General features: G+C 39.5%; 1 protein-coding gene across 2 annotated transcripts in view; it reads right to left on the reverse strand.

The window, feature by feature from the left end:
• Nucleotides 1–5946: 5946 nt before the first annotated feature.
• Nucleotides 5947–26646, reverse strand: part of npy2rl (neuropeptide Y receptor Y2, like) — a 52233-nt gene continuing 31533 nt past the window's right edge. For both annotated transcript variants that reach the window (XM_028039244.1, XM_028039243.1), the window contains exons 4-6: nt 16954–17119; nt 11639–11792; nt 5947–10304 (exon numbers count right to left, since the gene is read on the reverse strand). In XM_028039244.1, the coding sequence (XP_027895045.1) occupies nt 9729–10304; nt 11639–11792; nt 16954–17119 (896 nt within the window). In that variant the 3' untranslated portion in view covers nt 5947–9728. The remainder of the gene's footprint in view (nt 10305–11638; nt 11793–16953; nt 17120–26646) is intronic.

The raw sequence follows: 26646 nt of genomic DNA on the forward strand, positions 1-26646 counted from the left end.
TGACTGTCTGTGACAGAAGCAGTAAACAACTGATGGCGCAGCAGCAGAAGCAGGTTGCATGAAGATGAAGCCTAATAAGCAGTCAGTGTTGATGGATGAAGCCATCACAGGAGGAGTTCGTCCCACTTTAACAGAGCAATTAATGCTTCCCCACAGAGAGACGTGGAGAAGGCAGCAGTGAAGGGCCGCCTCGCCGTGGGAGTCCCTGCAGGCTGGTAAACAGCGGCGGAGCTTCGTTTTCTGTTTGTGCTGGATGAGAGCCAAGCAGCACAAACAGGTGTTTGATTCCTCACCTTCAGCCTCTCAGCCCGTTTCCTCCAGTTTGGGTCTGAATCGCTGGATCTGGAGCTTTCTCAGAGATTGACACAGGATCTGGATTTGGCTGCGGTAACCGTTTGCTCTTGCATGCCCGGCTGTGACTGCTGAATTATTATTCATCGAGTCTTTGGCGTTTCGGTGGAGGTGAAGCCGATTACACAGCCGGGTTTTAGTTCCCATCTGTGGAAGGAGAAACGCTGCAGCAGGTTTCTGAACGGTTTGGACTCGGAGGACGTTTCTGCCAAGCCATAAATGTTCCCACAGTGACATTTGTTGTCACAGCAACAAATGAAATGTTAAGCTTCAGCTCAGGGAGAGAACATTTACAACTTATGAGTTAATTACATTCTGTCACACACAGGCCTCCGGTGGTTCTTCTGAAACAACTTAAAACACCTGAATTCATCTTAAGATCATATTTCAGTGGGTTTCTATCTTAGTATTGACCTTGTTTGTAAGGTTTTTGGTTCTTTGTTCCATCTATTGTTGATGAATCTCAAGTTGAGTCTCCTGTTTTGTTTAGATTGGGAGTTTGATTTTCCAGGGAGGATTGTGTGAGGAGTCACTCTTGGCAAAACAATGTCTTATTTATGGGGCAGATAATTAGTGAAGGAAATTGTTGTGTTTATGGGTGAAATATGAAAGCCTGGTGGTGTTGGGTTTGTCTTGTTGGGATTTTTTTCTGTTGCTTTCATCAATCATCCTGTCTGAACGGAACTTGTTCCTCCAAAGTTCCCTTGTTGATCCAGACGTTCTTCATGACTTACTGCTGTATATGTTGGCCTGTGTGAGAGCAAAGAGCCTCAGAGAGTCCCTTGATTTTTAGCCAACATCCCAGAAGCCCTCTCTAAAAGATTTATGTTTCCAACCAGAAACTGGTGGCCTCCTCCCTCTGAGTCAGGAGTGACTTTCTGCGTTAAGCCTGGTGAGCATCAAGCTGTGAGGATGTTTCTTTCCCCAGCAGAACCAGGGAATGGAAATTTGTCTGGAGTAGAAAAACAGAATGGTCTAGTCAAAGTCCGGACCCAAGTCTTGCATGTGAAAATTAATCACATCTCTCTATTCAAACTGATTGAGGTTGAGATGATCTGCAAAGTACAGCCAAATGTCTCAGTATCTGTTTCTAATGTGCTACGATGGCAATGAGATCTCATAAAACATTTTAAGTTTTTATTTTTGTATCTAAATCTTCAAGCCAACTTAGACACTTCAGACGAAGACAGGAGAGCCTAAAGTTGGAGGAGGACAGATGAAAGTTGAATGGATTATAAAAATCTATTTTTCCAGCTAAAAGTGGCAGAAAGAAAATAAAAGATTTTCAGTTTTAATTGCAGGAAAAGGTGGAAAGTTTGGACTCATTTGGTCTGGAAGACTTGAAAACGATGCATCTTTGTGGTTTAACTATACAGCTTTGCACCATATTGTGTCGGTAGGTTGCATAAAATCAACAGAAAATTGATTTATGCATGTATCTGTTTGTCCAGCCATTAATTATTCATGAATTTCAAACTCAAACATGGTTTTATCCTCCTCAGATGGTTTAATAACATCTTCTGTTTGTTTCCAGCCTGGATAAAAACTTCCAAGTCAAAGTTTTCCCTTCATTCCTCCAGATTAATTGAGCTGTTTCTTCTCCGGCCTCCATTTCTTCTCCCAGCTTCTGCTTAAACAAGGACCCTTGAAAATTAGCTCAGCGCTATCATATTCTGAACCTTAAAACACCAGCAGAGCCAACGCTGCAGCTTATAATTGACTCCCACCTGCTTCAGTCATTATAGCAGAGAATGAAATTGGATTTTGGTGTTTGGTCACGCAGGGCGACGCAGGTCTCTGCTCCTCCATTAACCCGTCAGCTGAGAACAACCCGGCGTGTTTGGACTGAAATAAGACGTCTGTTTCTCTTCTTCCAGCCTGGTTCATCAGTTCCTGTCAGTTACTGGCCCTCCTGCTCTCCACCTCCAGCAGGTTTTAATCGATGCCTCGCTGCTGCTGCTGCTTCACACCTGTTGAAGCAGGAGTCTGTCCGTTTATTTCTCCTCCCAGAGGAGCCAATACCCGTACAGACTGAGGCTGAAGCGATAATGGAAAAGTTTGGAGTGGGAGAATCCGAAGGCGGCAGAGACTGAACCTATCAGCTGCTCCAACGCTGGTTTCTTTTTTCATTTTTGATTTTGGAGCTTCAATCTATGAACAACTTGTAGCCGATTTCCACACAGGCAGAAAGATTATTCACAAGAAGAAAAATACTTAGTTAATTAAGAGTCAACTTAGAAAAAGAAACTTGAGCAGGTCCCATTTGCACAAACATACCAGCAGTTACACACAGTTTTCATCGCCCACCATGAAAACTCTGTGCAGAGTTGCAGATTTTTCGCTTGGCCATTTCATTTCCATTTCCTGTTTCTGAAAAAGCTTAAGCTTTAGCTCTAAGGAACATTTCCATATGGATAAAGGAGACTTAAAGGTTTATTGTTAGCTCCAGTGTGAGAGCAGTGAATATATAACGGGATGAGTCACCAGACAAACAGCAATCACTGCAGAACATAAAGTCCTCAAACCCACCAAACTGGTGATCAGGAAACCGCCTGATTGGTTGTTTTCAGTGAATGGCTGTTCACCCACATCCTGGGAACAAGAAGGTTTTCCAAACTGACACTGGCCCCTAATGCTACACCAAATTAGCTTCCCGTTAGCATGAGGACAATAAAGTCTGCTTCTGAACGCCAAGAACATCCATCCATCCATCCATCCATTGTCTGTTCACCCTTGTCCCTAATGGGGTCGGGAGGGTTGCTGGTGCCCATCTCCAGCTATGTTCCAGGCGGGAGGCGGGGTACACCCTGGACAGGTCGCCAGTCTGTCGCAGGGACGCCAAGAACAAAAAATAAATATTCAACAAAGAACATTTCTACTGGCATTTAGCAAATACAAATGAATTTGATTATCACAGACAGAAATAGGAGACATTTAACCTGATTTAATGAAGAGCAGCAGCTTTTATTCTCACCACTCTGCTCAACAGCTGAGTTAAAATAAACCCAGTGAGTTCATGAACTTGATTTAAGACACCAATTATAAATGTTAGTGTGTGAAAGTGTAGAAAACCGGCTCCATTAAACCCTCCGGTGTTAAATGATGAGAATGTAATGAAACCAGGCGGTTCTGCTGGGTTTAAAATGTAAACAGGCTCTGGGATCTGCCTTCATCATCAGGTGGAAAACAAACTGAACTGGATCTCAAACACTGTTTGCATGAAAGGCGTCTAGAGAGAGTTCGTTCTCCAAGCCTGAGGACTTATCCATCCTAATTAAGATCTGCTGAGAATGAACACTTCAGATCAGAAAAACAACCACAAACCACGGAAAAACTCTGCATCTGTCTCACGCACTCAGTGAGGTTTGGGGATTTTTACATTTTCAGAGCTGCAAAAGATTGAAATTTAATGTTGAGTCCATTATTTCTTACTCTAGTTGACATCAACTCTCACACCAAAGAGCAACTCAAACAACCTGACATGAACGTTGGGAACCAGAGTACCTGGAGAAAACCCATCTATAGACGAGGAGACATGCTAACTGCTAACACAACCAGGATCGTTTCTGTCGGAAAAAAAAATCCAACATTTAAAAATGATCCTTAAGAGTGATTACCAGGAAGAAGAAACTGAAAAATACATTTAGTTTGATTCACCGCTGAACCAAACTCCAGCCTGATTCGGCACATTTTGGTTTCTGAACTCCAAGGAATGATAAAACAAACATTAGCTTCTATTATTATTATTATTACTGTGGTAAAATGAGCCTTTGTGGAAGATCAGGAATGTAAAACATCTTCTCTCCCCTGGTGTCCAAATCATCCGTCCAAAGAACTTTTCTCCAGAAATCCTGGTTCATTTGTCATTTACTGATAAAATAAATGATATTTCTGTTGTATTCTACTGTCTTTGTTAATGTTAAACTTTTTTATGTATACCTTCTTGTTTGTTTGGTTATTTTATTTTTCTATTGTTATTCAGTTATTTATTTTGTAGATCAACACCTGTTTTTTCTTTCTAATGTTTGTTGTATAGTCACTGAATAAAACATTTATGCTTCATGTTTTTCTTTAAGGACAAAAGTTTTGTTTTGAGGAAAATATCAGAAACTAAAGCAGCAGGTTGTCACAGCAGATGCATTTGAACTTTTTCTGGCTTATGTATTTAGATAGAGCGCCCTAAAAGAAGCAGTGCATTGTGGGTAATCATCCTTAAACTTCCAAGTCATTAAAAAAAGCGTCCTTTAGATGAATTTTAATTAAATATTTTCCACCTCGATGAATGATTTTTATACAGTACAGAGACTTTATGATTAATGACCAGAATCATTCAGAGTTTCAGCAGAATAATTCAGGGCACAGGAAGTCGCTTCCTGCTGAACTTCATCAAAGTCAGTCCAGTTTTCTGGTTTTGATTTCCATCAGCTCTGAATGACTTTCAGCTTTTGACAGAAAGTGAGGAGAAAAGTGGAAGGATTTGTGTCCAACTGTGAAGGTTGAGTTATGACAGAATGGAGACTTTAATGACGGGTCAAGAAGGTCAAGAACTCAAAGAACTGAGAATATTTCAAGGTCTGCATTACAAAAGAAAGTAACGCTAACGGTTCCTAATGGTTCCACACCAAGCTTCTTGTCTTGATGGTTAGTATTGAAGTCCAGTTCTAAGATGTGACCCTTGATGATGCCGGTTAGTTAAACCGCTAACTGGAAAATTAGATAGTGACAAAACAAGCAACAATTTTAATTCAAATCACTTTTTTCTGCTAAATTATTGAATAAATTCACACATGAGCTCAATGACAAAAAATATTTGTTGTTTTTAATCTGTCATTTTGGTCCTTCAGCCATCAGATTGGTGCAGCTGGTCAACCCATTAGAAATGTTGACTGTAGACGCTAACATTAGCGTTAGCTGCAACATGTTTAGCATCGAGATGCTTCACTGATGAGCTAACTCGTTTTAGCACAACTTGAACACAATAAAAATCTTTCGAAGCGTCCAATCAGATCGAAGCAGAAATTATATAAATCCTCTGTGTGCCAAGAAAGGCAGTTTTGTCGTCCATCGCAACTTATGATGTTACTTGTGCGTCAGATTTACCGTCGTACCAGAAACGTGTAAATACAAAAGTTCCTTCTGGATGTTTTTTTTTTATGTATGAAAAATGCATTTAATTGCATTTCAATTTTTAATGCTTTAAAGTCTTTTTAAGGTCAAAATGAATGCTAAATTAATTTAGCCAGTCCTGCTGATAAAAATCATACATTTTTGTCACTATTTTCAGAAAGCGAAACTCGTTTGTTAACATTTCAAGCCTTTGTTTCTTTTAATTTTGATGATTATGGCTCACGGATGATGAAACGAAGTGTTTTAATCTTCCATCAATAAAAACAGCGTTTTTTAATCAGATCCAGCATCCAACGACTCTGAATCTTCAGATTGGTGGACTCTGGTAAAATATCTGCTTTTCATTCATTTTTCTTCTTGATTTTTATGTCTTGGAAGGTGTGATATAACTCAAGCTTTAGTTACAGTAACTCCAGAAAATGTGAATAAAAGAGCCAAACCCAGTAAGAAAGAGCCAGGAGACGATAGTGTGCTTGACAATAGTACATCTGTTGTTGGACACAAGTAAAGGCCAACAGGTTGTGCTTGGTTACAGTCGCTCACACAGTTCATATTTACACACAACGTTACTATAATGAACTCTACAACATTACAGCCATGTTACAAAGTGGTTTACATTCACGTCTGGTAGAAGGTCAAGCAGCATCTGGGGTCGTCCTGCCACAAACCTCAGAATATTTCACATCTGCAGAGACAAGATGAAACGTTTCACTTTAAAAACAAGAGCAAAACCAGGAATAAAAAAGAAATGAGAAAAGTTGGACTTCCAGTCCTTCACGCTGATCCAAAAGAAGGTTTATAAGCCTTTCTACGAACAACAAAAAGGAGAGGATATTTATTATAGCAACATAAAATAAAACTACAATAATTAAATGTGCTGCATTATTTACGGTGGCCCAGAAGGGTCAACAAAATACAAAAGCCACAATGAAACAACAGCCAAAAGTCACGACCAAAGGTATGCTAATGTTTGTTTTGGCATCACTTCTGTTGCAGCTCTTGTGTTTTCTTGACCCTTCTGAGCCACCGTAAATGTTTTTATACAAAAAGCATAGAAGAAAGAAGAGAAACGTGGTTAACGTGTTAATATGGACCCAATTACCTGCATCAGGTTAGCTTTACAAGTCAGTTTTATCGCTAATAGGATAAAAGGATTTTTATCTTAACTTCAGTAAATTCTGAAAATGTAAACATAAATAAAGACAATTCTGACCAAATTCTCCTGCTTACAGACACAACAGGCAAACTTTAAACCAGATTTCAGGACTTTAACCTTTTAGAAGCTTTAATTAATAAAGTTTTCAGATTTCTGTCAACTCAGATTTTATTTTTCAAATAACCCCAATGTGAACATTCATCAGAGAAAATGTTATTTCTGTTGAACACTAAATGTCTCTGCTGGAGATGGGAATTTATTGTATCTTTACTATTATAGTCAAAGTAAAAGATTTTCAGTACTTTCTACAATATTTGTCTGATGATGGTCTCAATAAATCTGAAAATATGTTGAATTCAGTCATTTTGTGCAGTTTGTTGTCCTTAGGAAGCCTGTTTAAAATGTTTTATTTAAACTTGTTGGTTGCCGTATCATGCAGTCACAGCCATGCAGTTACTTAAAAAAGACTAAAAATACGTAATAAATAGTTTTTATCATGATATTACAAAATATTGTGATACAATTTTAAGTTAATATCGCCAACTTATAGTTGCTGCTTTCTTTAACTTTTGACATTTTGGTGACATTTAGGACAGATGAAACAAAATATCCAAGCATAATTATTTCTATAAATGGTTGATGAGATTTTTTAGATTTATTCTTTAGATCTGGGAAATATTTTTTTGCAGTAATGAATCGTCTCAATGTTACATAGAGTATAAGTAAATGCTTTGGCAATCTTGAAATTATTTTTGTTTATAATATTCATAGTAAATATTCATGTAATCACAGGGTTTCCTCTTTTTTGTGAAATTGTGCTTTAAAGGATTCAATAAAAACAACATCTTAATAAAGACAAAGGTTTAACATCAAAGGCTCAAGGAACTAAAAACGAGCAAAACATTTTAAAACTTTTTCTTTCATTAAATAAAAAAAATTACATTTTATTTTATTTAAAGTAAATTTTAAACTAAAGCACTTTGTGGTACAATGTAATTATTTCAGCCAAGAAGACTCTTTACTTTCCATAAGAATAATTTGTAAAACACAAAGGAGTGAAAATGAAAAGATGAGTTCAGGAAAATCAGGAGATTCAGATTATTTTTTTTTTTTGTTCTGGTCCCCTGAACTTTTCTTTTATTTCCCTCTTTTGTTTCTGATTAGTTTATCATCTGAATCACTGATTTCACTCCTTCATGTTTTATCCATCCATGACTAATGGAGCCATTAACGTTTCAACTCATAATTAAATCCATTTGTAAATTACATTTTGAACGATGGAGCGAGCGCCGTTTAGAAATTAAAACTCAGGCAGGAAGCTGTGGTTTTGTGTGCAGCAATGATGAAGATTATTAAGGAAAACATCACCATCATCATCATCAGACAGCAGGTCCGATTCAAACCCATTAAAATTCCTCTGATGTCTCGTCTGAACAATAAATGAAGGTCACATTCATTAATATTTAGGCGTCACTTTTTCATAATCACCGATCTTGATATTAAGGTTTTTTAATTTTATTTTTTGCAATAATTTATTTGGGGTTGTAGATATTATGATGGTCAAGATCGAGAAAAAGATTTTTACTATTATTTTAATACTTTATGGTGTTTCAAAAAAAAAATGTTTGGGAAATTATTTACATATTTGTGTCATTATTTTCTGAAATAATTTATTTTACTTGATCTTGTGGGCGTAATTTCTGCCAAGTTAGAAACTTTAACTGGTGAAATATTTGTAAAAAACACGTCAGGTTTGAAACAAAAAACACATTTGATTTAACTGGTATTCATAGCCACTGCTTAGCAGGGAGGAGGATGTGTAATGCTGCGGCCTGGTTCTCTTTTAAAGGGACTTTTCTCAATGTTTCAGTGCTAGAATGTGTCACCACATTAAAAAAAAAAAAAAACTAATCTATTTTAAGATGTCTTACACATCCCGACACTACTTTAATAATTTTTTGGAATAAATAGAAAACTGATGACATTATTTTGAAATGTTACAAATCAGGAGTTCTTGATCGATACAACGGGGAAAAATCTCAACAAGCTGCAGAAAACGCAGGAGGTTAATATTGTCCAACCATCTGGATCTTTTAGAAAAAAAACAAAAAATGTTAAAATGTTGTTCCTCTGCCTCACCTGAATGTTAACAACAGGATCAAAACAGGAAGTCGAAAAAATAACTGAAAATCGACAGAAATGATCCTGTGAGATCAAGAGAAGTTTTATTTCCTGTCCCTCTTCCAGCTGCCTGTGTCTCGGTAACGTCAAGGTCGGCCAGCCATGCATATGAATCAGCTCTGCACTAAAAGCACAAACATTTTCAAAAACTGGAAATAATAAAAAACACTCCGGCGCTCACGTTTCTTCAACAAGCCGGACCAAATCACAAATTTACAGCAGAAATTAGCAAAACATTTTATCAAAAACAATGAAGTTGTGACTGGATGAGCCACGTAAGCGTCAGTCTGGTTGAACATTCATGTGTTGGCAGAAAGCAGGGATCCTTTCCAGCTCATTTTATTTTAAACCCATTTATCTTAATCACACAAACATTTTGTTTCTCCTCCTCCATCTAAAAAACAAAACCCTTCTCTCAACGTAATCCGTCTAAATTTGACCTGCCTTCCCGTATCAGACGCAGAGGCTGCGTGTTTCTCCTGCGGCGGGAAGCAGCCTGATTGCTGCGGGACTTTAATAAGCCACTGGAGGTTTAATGAATGCTTCACATGCAGAGTTCAGCCCTGTTCCCAGACTGCATCACCAAGGTGAACTGTTTCACTCATGAACTTGTCTGATGGAGATGAATTTGACTTGAACCGACGCCCCAGAGGACGCCTCTTCCTCCTCCTCCTCCTCCTCGTCGTTTGGGAGTTCTCCATCATGTCGAGGTCACGTCTTCAAAGAGACGCCGCTTCAGTTGTTCCACCACTCTGAGTCATTCATTCTCTCGCTGTTCTTCTGTCACTGTCCCTCTAATCCTCCACCATTTCCATGTCCTCCTCTGTTTCCGGCTAATAAAAACTTTTAATCCCCCGAGGAACTCCCTCCATCGTCTCCGTCCGTCTTTTCTCCGTCTTCCAGTGAGCGGTCGTCACACGTCGGTGGCGTTCAGGTGCGTGGAGACCGGGTCTTGCGTCTCCAGGACGATCTTCTTCGCCCTCGCTGCGCCCGCTGCCCCTCCGCCGACGGGGTGGATGCTGTCCAAGCAGCCGCCCCGCCCGCGGTCTCTGCGACACTTGAAGACGGCGAGGAAGGCGGCGCGGTAGTTGCGGTTCATCCAGCCGTACAGCAGCGGGTTGGCGAAGGTGGAGCACATGGCGATGACGTGGAATATGGTGTAGAGCAGGCGGTAGTCGCGCATGTCCAGCACGGAGCTGTCGATGTCGGTGGCCAGCTGGAAGGCGTGGATGGGCAGCCAGCAGACGGCGAACACCACCACCATGGTCACCAGCATCTTGGTGGTTTTGCGGTGGCGGCGGTGTCGCTCGGAGCTGGCGCTGCTGCTGACGCCGCTCTCCGCCGGGCTGACGTGGCCGCGCAGCTTGGACCAGATGCGGGCGTAGGCGAAGGAGATGATGGACAGCGGCAGGAAGTACTGCAGGATCAGCATGGAGATGCTGTAGAGCGTACCGTCCGTACCTTTACCGGGCCACTTCTCCCGACAGAACTGTGAGGAAACAGAACCACATGTTCAGTTCAGAAGGTTTACAGGAAAATTATCAATAATCTGCAGGAAAGTCTGGAGAAGCAAGACGCTTGATTTGAGATCGTTCTAGATTTTTAAAATCTTTGGTGAACTTTTGTATACTTGTGGTAAAAAATACTTAAAAACATGAGAAAAGTTTTAAAGTTCCTTCCAAGCCTAACAGACTTGAGTCCCTGAACTTTGTCACTTTGTTTCAGGGAAAACCAGGAGAGACATTTTTGACAAATAACTGAGTATTAAAAGCATAAAGGACCTTCAAAAAGTGTCAATAACTGTAGATGAAAACCAAAGACTGCAGGAATGTCCGTCTGTTTGGCAGGAGAATATACAGAAATGAATTCTTGATAAAAACCACCAAAATGATTCTTATTCCTAATCTAGCCGCTCTGTACATCTGCTACAATCGTTAAATATTTCACCCTTTCATGTGGAAAGTGACACATGGCAGTTCTCTTCTTTTTTAGAAAGATGAAAGGAAAACGTGAAAAAGTGAAGCTGTGCAGCATCCAGGTGGAGGAATTACACTAAGTGCAGAAATCCACAGTAAAAAAGATAAAAGCGAGAGTGAAAGAGGCAGCAGCTGGGAGAAGAGAAGAATCTGGGAGGAGAAAAGTCAGACAAGGAGAAACGGAGGAAGAAAAGGAGCAGCAGGATCAAAGCACAGGTTTGTTTGCTGCTTGGGGGTGTGTGTGTGTGTGTGTGTGTGTGTGTGTGTGTGAGACAGAGAGAGAGAGGAATCACTGGCAGAGTTGGGTAGTAACTAGTTACATTTACTCAATTACATTTACTTCAGTAACTTTTTTGGGAAAAAAAACTCTTTGGAGTATTTTTACTACGCTGAACCTTTTTCTTTTACTATTATGAAGTATTTCTACTCTTACCTGAGTAAAATTTCTGGATTTTTTATCCACTGAATGAAGAACAAACATGTTTTAACCAAAAACACAGACACAAATACACAGTTTTTAAACTTTCTTAAGTGTTTTATTCAAATAAATTGATGTAGAAAAATTTTCTTTTGCCTGATTTATTTATTTTTTGTTACTTACATGAATTATTTTTACTTATCATTAATTTTCACTTATCTTTACATTTTGGTCTGTCTGATAATGTAATTTTTTAATATTAAACGATTTGATCAGTTACTCAGTGCTTGAGTCATTTCTTGGGACGGCTACTTTTTACTGTTCCTGAGTAAAACCTCAGCCCTCCTGAGCTGCTGGCTACTTGTAAGGTAAAGCTACCTGTAAGGTAAGGCTACCTGTAAGGTAAAGCTACCTGTAAGGTAAAGCTACCTGTAAAGTGTGGCCGGGGTCCAGCACAAATGAGCCGTACTCTCTGAAGATGGCCATGGGGCTGGCCAGGACGGCGCTCAGCACCCAGGTCAGCGCTATCACCCCGAAGCACACATCCTTCCTCATCCTGGTCTCCAGGTGGTACACGATGCACCTGAAACACACACACACACACACACACACACACACACACACACCCAGGGCTGAGTCCAGCTTGTAAAACACACACTGACACTAATGATGGCCTCAGATGCTTAATGGAAGCTGGAGCTGAGAGGAATTTCATGAACAAGCAGCAGGAAAGCTCTCCACCCTTGTAATGTTGCCACTTAACCTCAGCCTGCGCAGGAAGAGCAGGAACAAAAGCCGTATGGATTATTCAGGCTGATGTCTCTGTGGAAGCAGCTTGTTATTTATGAAGCATCCCAGCGGTTTTAGAATCCAGAGCAGGAACTTCAGTCAGAAAACATCTAGAGAACTCACTGTGTGGTTTTATTTAAAGCACAACGAAGACCAGAAGATGTCAGATCAAAATGATGGAACATCAGATTTTTTCATGTTCCACATTCAACAAACACTCAGAACCACCAAATTTAAATTAAAAATATGGATGCTAAGATTTCAAATGATGTGAAGTACATGGAAACAAAAAATAAGTTGTTCTTTATTTCCAATGGTTTTGTGCATTAATAACATTTTAGGGCTATTTGTAATTTAGAAACACAATTAAAGAAAAATAGACTTGACTTGATTTGGCAGAAATAAAAATCCTCTTCTGAACTATTAAATATAAAAATTATCCACTCATTTCTATCGATTGTGTTTACCTAAGGTATTTATTTGCCAATTAAATAATTTTTAATTAAATAAAAATAACAATAGCTGTTAGCAGTCACCAACTGAGTTTCAATAAGCAGGAATGACGCAGTTTCCTCTGGTCAAATAAATATTCCTGCTGTTGGTTTCTTTCCATCTTCAGGGTTTCTTTTGAGTGACTCGGTTTAAGCCATTTATCCATTAATATTTTTAAACGCAATCCTTTGGTAAGCTAGCTGTGGCGTCGCGCTTTGAGATGACGTCACAGAGGCAAATAAACGGTCGTTTACATGCAGTACCCTGCGCACCACTAGGGGCGCCCGCGGACCACCAGCAAGACTGTTCCAGAAGAACTACAGATTCCGGTCACTGGTTGCCATGGAGATTCCTGCCTTTTCTAGCGCAGTTGTTTTTAAAGTTCGAGCCTCAGTCACAGTGTAGAAAACCGTAACTCCTATCATGAGTGTTAGAAACATCTGGTGGCTAAAAATGTGAATTTTTACATCTTTATAGACGTCCATCCAACAGATTTAGGAGGAGGAAATTGATTATTGATCACAGAGTTTCTCATAAGACAACGGTTCCCCTCTTTCCTTCCAGTTTTTAGTTGTGTTGGACAGTTTTCAACCTAATTTGAGCAGTTTCTGAAATCTTCTTAGATGTTTTCTCTGCTAATAATTTGACCTTTCTTAGACTAACATCTTTTCCACGACTATTGAATGTGTCTTCTAACATCGATGGCCAATAAATTCATTGCATCAATATCATTTTACTCATCATCCAGTCAGGAGGCTTGGACGTGTTTGCAGAGGTAAATCTAGTTGGCAGCGTTTTTTGGGGATAGTTACTGTTCAGCCAGTTAAACAATCAGCTTTTTGTGACTCAAACTTTCATTTTGCCAAAAGGTTATTAGTCTTAGAAGGTACTTTATATGACAACCAACAATAACAGTCACCTCTATAACAAGGTTCTCACATGCTATGTTAAATTTAACTTCTAAATTAAACATTTTTCCTCATTCAGCCGAAACACCATCTAATTTACCTCAGAAGCTCAGACTGTAAATTACTCTCCAATTATCACCAACTTAGAAAAACTAATGAAGCTTAACTGTGATAAAAATATTACTATATCATTATACTGAGCCAGAGCTGCAGACCTGCAGCTTGATGTTGTGATTCCAGCTGCAGTCTCATTAGGAATGCCAAGTCCTTCACTGCCACCGTTTCTGAGAAACGTTGGTACTCTGATGCATGCATAAAGAGCAGATGAAGAGGTGCAGGTGAAAAGCTAATGAAGGACTTTAATGCAACTTAATTCCACTTAGAGCTGGAATCGTGACTCCAGAGAAACAACAGGAAATCCAGTAAAAAAAACACTCAAATACCTACTGCCATTTTTTAATAAACATTTTTCTTGACATTGCATAAAAATGTCAAAAGGTCAGAGAGAAGTTATGGGAGAAACATGTAAATAATAATCATTGCACACATTGTTCTGAAAAAGTTGGACTTTTTCATATAAGGCCAGGTTGATTTTGGCCAAGTTTTACTATTACTAAATGAAATTAGAGCTGAATCTTGCTTTTACTTGGTATATTTTTATAATCTGTCATATTTAAATGGGACAGAAGATTACAGATTAACCCATCAGAGAACTTCATCACAGTGCTGTAGAAATGTAAAGCACAAATAAGGAACCTCAACATTTACAACTTTAATATACTTTCTCTTTAATATACTTTCTGTTTTGACAAACTAATGTCAAAAATATACATATAAGTAAAAGATTCCCTGGGACATTTCAGGTCATTTCACTCAATCAGCCTCTTTTTCATATTACTGAGAACCAACTGCTGACACAATCATTTAAAAACCCACAAAGTGAGAAAACAAAACATTTCTTCTTTGTCCCAGTTTGAGCTTTTTGTGTCAGTAATTTGGGAAAATCAGCGACCAGGAATCCATCAGCAACCCTGATTATGCCAGTGAGAAAGTGCAGCAGGTAAACTGGAAACCAACATGGCAGCTCCTCCCTCTGATGGCTGATTAACCGCCTGACTGAAACTCTGAGAAAACTCATTTAATCTGCCTGATTAACAGAATAACTGGATCAATTCAAACACTTTCTGCCATCAGAAAGTCTTTTAATCTGAGGTGACCACGTCTTATTTTGTGAAAATGCTGAAGAATTTCCAAAGTTATGACATTATTAAACTGTTGGACTGGATCTAAAGGCAATAAAATCAAAGCATGAACACTGCAGTAAACGTGTCTGGCTGATACTTATTTTGGAGGTGAAACAAAAACAAACTCTGACTTTGTTGTCCTGATTTTTAGTTGTCGCCTCCAGTGAGCAGTAAAGATTAACACCCGGAGTCGTTATCGTCTCCGCCGCTCTTTTTCCTGTCTTTCTTTTTATTTATATTCGGTGAATGCACCGTTCGTCAGCCAGGTGTACCTCTGCGGTCTTCTGGCAGCCATCTGTTTGCTGTGGATTAAAAGCTGGCGTCGCTCCCTTTGGTGCCAAAGCCGAAGCAGAAACGCGCGAGAACACCTGAGCAGTGGCCAGAGTTTAACCTGTGCAAAGGTGAGATTAAAAGTTTCCTCCGGCCTCCGGAGCTGGAAAGTGTTTAAAGCTCAGCAGAAACGATTCGGGTTGTTTGAGCAGGTGCTGGACATCAGCAGCATATGGTCACAAAAAGACAAGCTTTCAATTTTGGATAGCAGAGAAATCCTTTAAATCATTCTGAACGCAAATCCTTTAAAACATCTTTAGATTAAGAGAGTTAATGGGCTGTGCATCAGCAACATTTTTATGTTTTCCTGTCCAGGGACTGAAGAAGTTTTTCTTGGCTAGCTGGTGAATTTTCTGCAGGATTGCTGGCAACAAACAAAGTCCCTGTTAACTGAACCCAATCCATTTTATTCAGTTCAAGGCATTTTTCTTCCAAACAAGCAGCAGCAATAAATAGAGGCTCAAATTAAATATAACTAGAATGTTTTTATTTTCCTGATCTCAGTCCAATAAAGCAGAACTCAATAGCTTTGTGTAAAATGAAGCCAAACCAACTTAATTAAGTTAAATTACTCCTTTTTTTTTTACCCTTTATGCCACTTAAAAGGCAATTCTGCCAAATGAAGAAAGTAAAATCTGAAACATAAATATGTCTCACGTTACTCAGAATACAAATAATTTTGTTAATTCTCAGTTTTCTAGAAAAGCAAACTATGAGAACTTGTGTTTTAAATCAATGCATGTGAATCTGAGATTTAAAAACAAAACAAAAAAACATAAGAAATGTAATGGATCTGAGACTGAACCCTGGAGGAACGCCATTTTTACTGAGCAGAACTGAAAACTGCAAAAGCCTGAAGGAATTTAAGAGCATTTAACAGAGAAATTCAACAAAATATGATGTCATAAATCCTAATTTGAGTAAACTTCAGGTTACATATAGCAAGATTTTTACTTACTGGACTGAATCTCTGCCAGTATTTGTTGATTTTCCATTTTCTCACACTGCATGCTTATTAATAAAACTTTTATTTGTGGTTATGTTCAAAACACTGAACTGGTATTACATCTGGGAAATAGAGAAAATTAAAATCAGTAAATCAAATAAGGTGAAAGAGATGAAAAGAAGAAATATGTGAAAAAACAAAACAACACAAAGAATAATATGCATATATCTCATAAAAATGTAAGTAAGGCTCGACTCAAACAGAAACACCAGGGATTTCTCCCCAGCAGATAGAAAGAGAAGAAAACTCATTATGACACTGCTGAGGCCCTCAGGAGAATCTCAATGCACTAAATGTAATATAACAGTGTTTAAAATTTAATCCTTTGCTGTTTCCAGGATTAAAATTTAATTCTGGATGTAAATCTTGTAGCCTGCGGTGCTCCACGGGTTCCCAGGTCTGAAATCCTCCATAAGGTAGAACAAATTTAAATTATGAAAATCAGAAAATCAGGTTTCCTGCTGTTCTGAATAATTTATTATAGTGACCAACATTCAGCCAATCAGACGAAGGAAAGCAGACGACAACCAGGAAACCAGGAAATGCTCGTCCAGAAAAAACGATAAAATTCAAAATATTTCTTTTTCACCTGTATGAAAATCCTTTTTCTATTTTTAAAATGAAAAATAACTTAAATAAATTATTATTAAAAGTAAAATCTTGAAAATAAATGTACCTATATTTGTTTCATACCAGATCCGATTTTAATAAAAGTTTTTTCTAGATAAAAAAAAAAAATGTTTTCTACAAAAGAAACCGCAAAAGACATAAGGTACTATCAAAAAGTGAATTTTATTCCAATCATCTGTTCTGTGAGACGATGGAGAATTAAATTTTCAAAAGAAGATAATTGATCAAAAATCAATCAACAGGTTTATTGAACCTGACGAGGTTTTTAGGTCTGAAGTGGCCATAAAGGTTTAAAGAATCAACCACAGCAGATGACGACAGTCTGATGCTTTAAGCTCCACCCACCTGTGGCGGTCCAGGGCGATGACGTTGAGCGTCACCGTGGAAACGTGCACGGCGAGGACCTGGGCGTAGGGCAGCAGGAAGCAGAGCGTGCTGCCGAACTTCCACTCCCCCTGCAGCGTGTAGACCAGCGTGAAGGGGAGGCACAGCGTGTTGACCAGCAGGTCGGCTGCAGGACCAGAACACACAGGTCCACTGTTACTCATCTCAGTCACAAAAACAGAACAGAACCACAGCATCTGGACTTTGACTAGGTCAACATGGCATCTTGATTCTTTTCTCGTTCAGTCAGCCTGTTGTGGATCTGCTGTTGTGTTCAGGATCATGGTTCTGCTGACCCAGTTGGTATTAAACCATATTAAACTCCACAGTACTTCAGAGGAGTTCACTGCTGCTGAACCAGCTCAGATCATCACCAGCGTCTCACTGCTGGCTCAACGAGTCGACTCTGATCTTATCGCAGCTGAAATAATCATAAGAAAAGATTCATTAGTTTTGGATAACTGATGCTTTTTGTCAAAAAAAATTAATTCTGACATATTTTAGGTTCAAAAATATCATCCAAGTATTTTCCTTCAGTCGTTCTAGTGGTGATGCAGGAAAGCTCTCCAGTAGCAGTCAGTACTGCAGTGAATCTGAAGGAACCTCTGACTGAAGACTTGCTGCATGACAGTCTCTGTTAGCATGTTAACAGCTCAATGTCCAGGCAGCAGAGACAATACTCCTGGATGCCACCATCATTTGTTCTCAAGCTCTGCTAATCCACCTCATTTGCTTTTGCAGCTCCTCATAAATCTCCTCCTGGTCAAAAGGCTGGAAAACCTGGCAGAGAGACGCTGGAGTAGGAGAAATGTTCTTTTCTCCTGCTGAAGCCTCGTTTTAACTCCTCTGAGATCCAGGGCTGTAGTTTGGGTTTTATCTGAGCTGTTGAGAACCTAATTAGCTTCTCCCAGTTGTAAAAACAACAACCTGTTGTCATGGTTACACATCACAACAACCGTCCAAAAGTAAAAATGTAAGAGGAAAAATTCTTCCAGCTCCACAGCATCCAAAACCAGAGAGAATAACTGTCAGCCATCAAACACAAATCAGAGCCAACATCACAGCAGCAGCCTGATGAAACCATGAGAGCAGCAGAAAAGCAGCTCAGTCACATTCATTCCTTCAGATTTTATCGGTCTGCCTCTTAGCCAAACATCTCTACTGTGGGTGACCGGTCATTTTCAGATGAGCCGTTTTAGAAGAAAAACTAAAGCAGGAGAAAACTCGTATACATGAGGTTGAACTGAGTGACTGCAAGGCGCCCAGATCATCAACCCTCCACTGTCATGCTGGAAAGTCTGAGCTGTTTTCTCTGACATGCTGAGTTTGGGTTTAATTGTTCATGAAACATCCTTCAGATATTACTTTCACCTTTAACCCTTCCAATCAGCAGCGTTTCTGGTTCAGAATGTTTCTCTTTCATGAAGTTTAACTTTTAGGATGTTTACTGAGGTCTGGACAAAAAATATGTTTTACAGGATGTTTGATTTCAAATAGTCTGAAAATATCTTTATTAGCCTTTGACTGGGACTTCTGCCTTCATGGATCTGATCTCTCCTGCTTGCTGCAACTAGCCGAGCAAAGCTCAATGGACAAACACAACCATTAGTCTAATTCTGTCTAATTTGGGAAGGATCAGATAAAAATGCATATCTAAATAGTTTACAAAGTATAATCAGATATTCTGCTTTGAAGTAGCTCATCTTGCTGTCATTAGGAACGTCTGTCATCCTCCTCCAGTTAATGTTTTCTGAATGAGCAGCAGAAGTTGCTGAGCATCAATCCTCCACCAGACCTCTCTGGGATTTGCATCTTTCCCTTCATGGCGGATAATTAATCACTCTGATCGTTTCGGCTGGTCGGGGATGATTGCTCTGAACGTTACGCAAACTGCATCCATCCTGCTAACAACGAGACGGAGGAGGAGGCCAACACAGCTCAACAAACCAAACAAATTATTTTTTTCAAGGGTTTATATCCGAGACGCGAAATCGTCTTTTAGATAAATAGAAGCTCATTAAAGATTTATGAGCCTCCATGAAGAGAAAGAAGCTGCAGAAAGGCAGCTGTGAGTCGGATGATGCAACATTTTTCATTTTAATGCGAATACAATATGTCACAGCATAACTTTAAATGTTTGTACAGGAATATAAGTGAAATGGACCCACAAAAAGCAGCTCCACATTATTTTCAAACAGGCAAAGTTAAAACAGCCAAATCCTTTAAGCTGATGTGATTTAATTCATCAGGTTTAATTTGTCTGTTGTGCTTTTAAATCCTGAATTATTTTCCCCCTGATCTTTATTTACCATGAAGCTCCTTCAGGCCTGCTCTTATGTCACGATCCAGAGATTATTGTTGAGTCAGCTGAGGACGCGCAGAGGCAGAACCGAGCCTCAGAGTCCAGCCCAACTCAGCTTGGGGAACCGTGATGCCATCTGCCCAGAGATTTGCCCACAGACAGCAGGTCACATGACCTCTGCAGCCACCAGGAAGCCAAACATCATCTCCAGCCAAACCAACAATCAGACCAGGACAGGATGTCAACTTTAGACTTTAGTTCCTGTAACTGAGTGAAACCCAGTCCAGCCTAGATGCTGTTCTTGTTATTTTTTTAAGCCATGAAGGTAATCCTCTTGGATATGTTTTACAATAATCCCAATACTGGGAAGCAAAACGATTAGCTGGAAGACAAAAGCGAACAAGACAAAAACTCATTTGAGTCTAAATCACTGTTGCTATGGGGACAGCAGTTGAGACAGAGACTGGTCCGAGTGTCTGAGTCAACATTAGTCCTGAAGTCCATCCTGTCCATTTGTCTCCATGTCTTCGTCCAGTATTGGATACAGTGAGACTGGACTTTGTAGTAATGGAGTTAATTGCAGAATCTGTAATTAATTCATTGCAATTGATCACATTTTAATCCAAAGTCATATAATCAACAAAAAATAACCATTTAAATCTGAAAGCAACACAGAAATAGTTTCATTTGTCTGTTTTTAGATTATTAAACCACCAGATTGGTGCAAATTGCTTTTCATTCCTTCAGCTCTACAGAGTTTCGTTCATGAGAAGTTTTTTAATTTGTGGACGTCTGTGTGCTGCTACACGTTTGGCACTGAGATGCGATTTCAGGCTCTAATAGCTTCACTGATTGGTTAATTCCTGTCAGCACAACGTGAACATCAGCAGTTTTTCAAACATCAGATCCATTTCTGAAGCAAAAATTAACCTGCTTCATCATCCATCACCATTTTTATGGGTTTCTTATGGGCTTATGAAAAATACGAATACACAAGTTTAGGTTGGAACCTTTGTATGTAAAAAAAAAAAAGCATTGTTTTAAATTATTAATGCGTCACAATCTATGTAATTATGTAACCAAAATTGAGACGAAAGATACAAAAGACATTGAAACTGAGTCACAATCCAAGAGGAAGTTTCAAATAACGAGATGAAACTCCAGAATTTAAGAAAAAATTGTAAATGTCAATTAAATTTCCAAATAATAAATGATCAAATGAATAAATGGAATAAATCTGACAAAGAAATAATAAGAATTTTTATGACCCTAGCAGACAAGGGCAGGATATGTTTTAGTCAGGTAATAAGAAAAAAAGCTTGTGTCTTCTTATGCAGTGTAAGCAAACATTTGATTTAAAATGCATTTGGCAAAACAGAGATAATAAACCAGAGTAGAGAGGAAATGATGTGCAGAACATGAGAAAAATGCATCTTGTCATTCTGTCAACTACATCTTACTGTAAACTGAAAACATATGAAGTCTGGTCTTTAGTAAATTCAGCATTTAAAGGTACAAACAAAAATAGATCTTTCTGAAGACGTTGCAGATTCACAGCATCAGGACTCAGTTCAGACTCTCATCAGGTTGAATTTCAGTTAGCAGCTGAACCTTTCCTCTGACGAGACATTAACGGGTCAGAAGGTCCAGTGAAACCGCTTCTCCACAAGGCGGGTCGGGGTCAAACCCTGCAGAACACAAGGACTTTAGATGACTAAGTTTTCAATAAGCACGTTCTGTCGGGGCGGATTAGACCAGAACCGAAGCTCTGCACCGAGTCGGCTGCAGTTTGGCTTCTTCTGTTTCTAATGTGGCGCCTCGGGGCGAAGAGAGAAATGAAGAAATCAGAAAAGACAAACCAGGAAGAGGAGGAAAAAACAGCCTAATAACACAAACACCTTATTGAAGAAATACATTTTAGGTTTATATCTAGCAATTGAAATGTATTTTCTGGCTTTGCTTTTTTTTGTATGTTTCAAACTAAATCAATTGTATGAGGAAAAAACGTTTTTAAAGAAATAAGGAGATCCAAACTAACCTGATCCCATGTGAAAACATATCACACATGTATCATGTTTTGGTTCTACTTCATAAAATAAAATGTAAAAAATTACGAAGCCCAACACTGAGAGCCTTTATCTACAAATAAAGAAAACATTTAACCTTCTCAGGAGTCACCAAAAACTACAGCAGGAGTAACAATCCAGCACAAATTAATGCAACATCAGACGGAAATAAATATTGTGACATTATTATTATTCAAATAATGTCACAATAAATGTATGTAATGATCAAAGTGTCAGGCAGTGAACATTATAGTGTAGGAGGATGTAGCAGCAGATATCTATTTGAAATGCAAAACTTTTATTGATTTAAAGAAAATGAAGCATCAACTCTCTGCCAAGCATCTGCTCTGCTTCCCAGGCTTCCTTAGTCAGGACAGAAATCTTCCTGAACTTCTGATGTTTAAAGTCATGAACCTTTCTCCATTTCTCTCTGTTTCATGTTCCTTATTAAACCTTCAGCAGAAAAGAAAAACCGAGACTCTCAAATAAAAGGAGATCTGAAGGAGCTGAAGTTGTTCCTTTTGCTTCATCCTGTACCTCCAGAAACTTTTAGCAGCAACAACAAATCAAGTTGTGTGTCTGCCTGACAAAAAGCTCCTTTAACAGCGTGTTTACTTCCACAGAGGACGGCAGGAAGGGAATCTTTTCATGTCAATTTCTCCAGAAGCTGCAGCTAAACAAACAAATCAGATGAATATTTGGGGCTGTGAGAGCTGAAATCTCCAAAACAGAACCAGCAACATCAAACGGCAGCATTTCAAAAGGAAACCAACCTGCCACCAAATAAACAAAAAAAACTCAAACATACAAGCAGAACTCAAATCAAAGTCCCAGCAGGCGACACAGGAAGAGCTAGTTTCTCTTTAATGGCGTCTCATCTACCTGAAACTAAACCCAAAGAAGTCTAGTTTATCCTCCATCATTCTTATGATTTGCTATAAATGCCGAATGCTGGACTGAATAAATTTACTCCAGAAGTTGATCTTTGTTTTAAGGAAAAGCAGATTGAGTCTGAATTAATGAATCATCAGAAACAAACTGAACTGATTCATCTGCCTTATTTATCTGGGTGCTAAATATACGCTACATATATAAACAAAAATATTAAAATCTGTGGATTGTATTATTTAAGTTTCAAGTTAAACTTTTCAAACGTGCATCTTTGTTTATGAAACAAGTTGATTCTCCTGCAGACTCAGCGGTCAGCAGCGTTTCCAGCTCCTACATGTCGTTTCAAACTCACATTTCCAGAGTTTTCAGTCTTTTTACAAAAACAGGCCTTGGACGGACGAATGATCTCTGCTACATTAACTGTTTTCTGTGGACCTCCAGTGTAGAGTTTCAGATTATTCCAGTTTATAAAGCCGTTATGGACTTTCACTGAGTCATATTTCTCTCTTCCTTTCTTCAGATGTTGCCTCTGCTGCTGCTTTTCAAACGTCTCCTTTTTCCTCCTTCCTATTCAGTTCTCAGAAGAAAAATGAAAACATGTCGGTTGTTTCAGCCTTGTGAGACCAGATAAAATGGCATCATTTATTCAGGTTCATTTGACAGCCTCTCACTGGTCTAATTTCCATTTCAAACTCAACCCTGGGTGGTTCGCTTCAGCCCCACTTCTGGGATGGTTCTCTTCTGAAACTGGGCCTGTCTGGCACAAAAGGCTCACGGCCTCATTCACATTATGTGCCTCTCAGCAGTATTGTTGCCTTTTCTCATTATGCAAGAAGTACTGAAAAAGTACAAAATGGCCGTCTGCCACTTCTTCTCCATTACGGTTTGTTCATTCGGCCAGAAAAGATGCCATTCTGGTGTCCTGAGACGACTCTGACGGGGAGAGAGAGCAGCACGCTCGGCGCAGACATGGGAGAAAGACTTCAAACGGGAAGAAGCTGCGTTACGCAGCGGGACGGGACAGCGGGACGGGGCAGAGGGACGGGGCAGCGGGACGGGACAGCGGGGACTGAGACGCAAACCGAACATGGCGAGCCATTCGTCTCATGTCTCGGTTTAAAGCAGCTGGAAGCAACAATGTTTTAAGTCACATTACGGTTTTCTGCAATTCAGCTGTAATGTGACCTAAAACATCATGTGGAGACACAAGAGGAAGAAGTTTAACAAACACAGAGAGCGTTCAGCTGCATAAAGACTAAATAAATGTCAAACATACGAGGCGATGTAACATTCCCCTCAGGATCAGGTGAAGTGGTGAAACGCTACTGAACGTTTCCATGGCTACACAGACAGGTTGGGGTGAGTTCATCTGGCATTCACACCGTGGGAACAGAAAACCTACATTACCTGTTCGATACCCGTTTGGCTTTTAGTCAGTTTAGTGCCAACATGTTGATTGGTTGTTTCTGCTTCCCTGAGGTGATCCGTTTCACCCTCACCTCTCTTCTTTAGATACCAGCAGAACCTGACCTGATGACCTCTGACCTGAACCTTCAGGACGGCCTTCTCCCAGCTGCAGAACATTTCCCGGACCAGAGGACTAAAGTCTCAGATCAGAGAAACTCATCCAGGCTTTAGTTTCTCTTTAGTGGCTTTGATTCCTGCAGCAGCATCTTCACAGGTCTGATTGACAACCCAACGGTCCAGAACGCTGCTGCTGGAGTTCTGACTAGAACCAGGAGGATAGAGACACCACCCGGTTCTACACCACCCAGCTCTACAGTCCTTCACTGAGAGAATAGACTTTAAAATCCTGCTGTCAGCTTAGAAATCACCGAACGGCTTAAAGATCTGCTCTTCTGGACCTGCAGACCTCTCAGGTTCTGGTTCTGGGGATGCAGAGCAGAACCAGAACCAGAACCAAACATGGAGAAGCAGCATTCAGCTTCTATGCTCCACAAATCTGGAACAAACGTCCATAAAACTATAAATTTGGCCGGTCATAGCTCGTTACGTGGCCCTCTAGACTCCAGATCAGTTTTTCACAAATCTGAAAAATTCACACAAAGTCAAAAAATCTCCACATTTTTTTCTGATTTTACTGCAAATTTTTCTCAAAACTGTTAAAAAATACTGAGTTTAAGTGACTGCTGCTGCAGCCTTAGTCCATAATTGATACGGCAAGTAATAAAAAGTCACAGTTAACATCATACATTAGCACAAATATAAAAATTCCTTACAAACATTTCTAAATTGGCACCAAAAAATCTGCAATTTTGATTGCAAAGCCCACTAAAACAATCATAAAACTGAACAGTTGTTCATTGATATTTTAACTGCTTAATTGGTTTTATCAATATATTCGGGCACAACCGGCCCTTTAAGAAATGAAATACAATGAAAATGAGTTCGAAAGCCCTGACCTAACCATCAAACCTCAGCTGTGGGTCAAATCTGAAGCAGCAGTCCACCGGCGGCTGAGAGCCCTGCAGGAAATCAGGCAACAAGGCATGTCACCACTACAGAGGACTTACAGGAACTTTGGTCTGACTTAGGCCACATGAATGGAGATGCACACCTTCCAAAAATGGCAGCTTTTGTCCCCAGATGACCACAATGTAGATAAGTCCAAAGGCTTTTTGTAAAACCCAGAATCCTCCCAAATATGCTGAGTTATGAACAGGACATGGATTAAGTTCCTCTTTAGAGAATCCTTGCCTTGCAGCTTTCATGCAGTCTGTGCAGAAACGGATTAAACCCAAACTGTAAATGGGTCATTGCCTTGCTGAGTTGTTTGTAGTTATCTTGGATCCGTCTATTTTGAATAAAGTGGCATAAATCCCACTTGGCCAGAAAACGCACAATAAACAAAAAGAGTTTTTTTAATTTGACAACTTGGACGTGGAATAATCCTGAGTTTGTGCTTTGACCCTCGGATGAACCGACTCAGACACCTTTTGTCAGCAGATGGAGGTTGGGGATTGGTGTGAAATTAAACATCTGTGAGGAAATGCCACATGAATCAGACAAAGCGCAGGAGGAAACGTGAACAAAGTGAAGGCGAAAAACAAGCTGGTCCTTCAGGCAGAAGCTGCCAACCTGTGAATCCAGCGACGAGTCTGCTGCAGGAACTTACAACATACAAAGACCGGCTGGCACAAAGACGAAGATGATGATGACAAAAACATTTGATATGGTGAAAACATTTTTCACACCAGCTGGTAATTCACAGAGGCAGGTTTTCTTTGCTGACCAACCTTAATCTGACCTATGAATCACTGAGGGGAGAGAAAAGCTCCAACACCTCAGGGATGAACCAAGTTCACATCCACATCCTCTAATACTTACAGGAAACAGATGACAGTCAAAGGAGGTAAGATTATGGCTTCCTTGGGTTTTATCTTCTGTAATGATACTTGACTTTGATCATGAAGTACTAATGTTGCGCCCAATAAAATATGATCATCAATAAATTCAACTAAATGCCCAGATATGGCAGATTTTGAGCATGTGTCTCTTTGGAATTGATTTTACCATCATTTATGTCCATCAAACTGTTTTTTTGCATTAACTGAATGTAAAGTATCCAAGGAAACAAGTCCAATGAATTGAAGATGTTCTTTTTCTGCACTTACAACATGGAGTAATGTTTCTCTTTCATAAATCCTGCCGAAAAGTTACTTGTTAGTTTTATCTCATTTCAAGTGTACTAAGATATTTGAACTAGAAACTAAACAAAACATAGTTGGTAAGATTTTGTGTTTTAATCTGGGGGAAGAGAGCGAATGCCTGCTCCCCCTCGTTAAAACTCAAGATCCGTCCTGATTCCCTTTTTGGGTTTTGCAGGTAAATCTCACTGGAAGGAGAACCGAGGGAGAATATGTCCCTTGTGGCATCCGATCAGACAAAAGGCAATTTTAAACGAAAAGCAGTGAAAACTAACCTAAAACCAAAACACAAAGTGGCCTGCTGGCATCATTTCAGCGATCTGATCTTTAGATCGGTGTTGATCAGCAGTTCATATCACACAAATCAGAACAGCGCTGGTTCCTGAAATCTTTCTTCTGTCTACTGTAGTTTCCTTCAAGAAAACACAGACTGTCAATGTCACTTTGCATCAAAAAGGCAAGAATCCTGCTGCAAGCCAGAGAAAAACCCAACCAAACAGAAACTGAATTAACAAGAACACAAAGTTCAGCTAAAGGTTTGGGAGCCACCAGTAAAGATAAAAAGGTCAGCAGGTCAAAGAGTTTCTGCGTGGACAGCAGGGATACCGGCCCGACGTCGGGACAGAAAACGAAGAGGAAAACACTTTCCTTACAGACAAAAAAAAAAACAGTCGTCCCTGAGGAAGCGGTACACGGACTGGGCTGCAGAGAACTGAGTATGTTTATT

The sequence above is a fragment of the Xiphophorus couchianus genome, chromosome 14 (assembly GCF_001444195.1).
Source record: "Xiphophorus couchianus chromosome 14, X_couchianus-1.0, whole genome shotgun sequence".
Taxonomy (NCBI): Eukaryota; Metazoa; Chordata; class Actinopteri; order Cyprinodontiformes; family Poeciliidae; genus Xiphophorus; species Xiphophorus couchianus.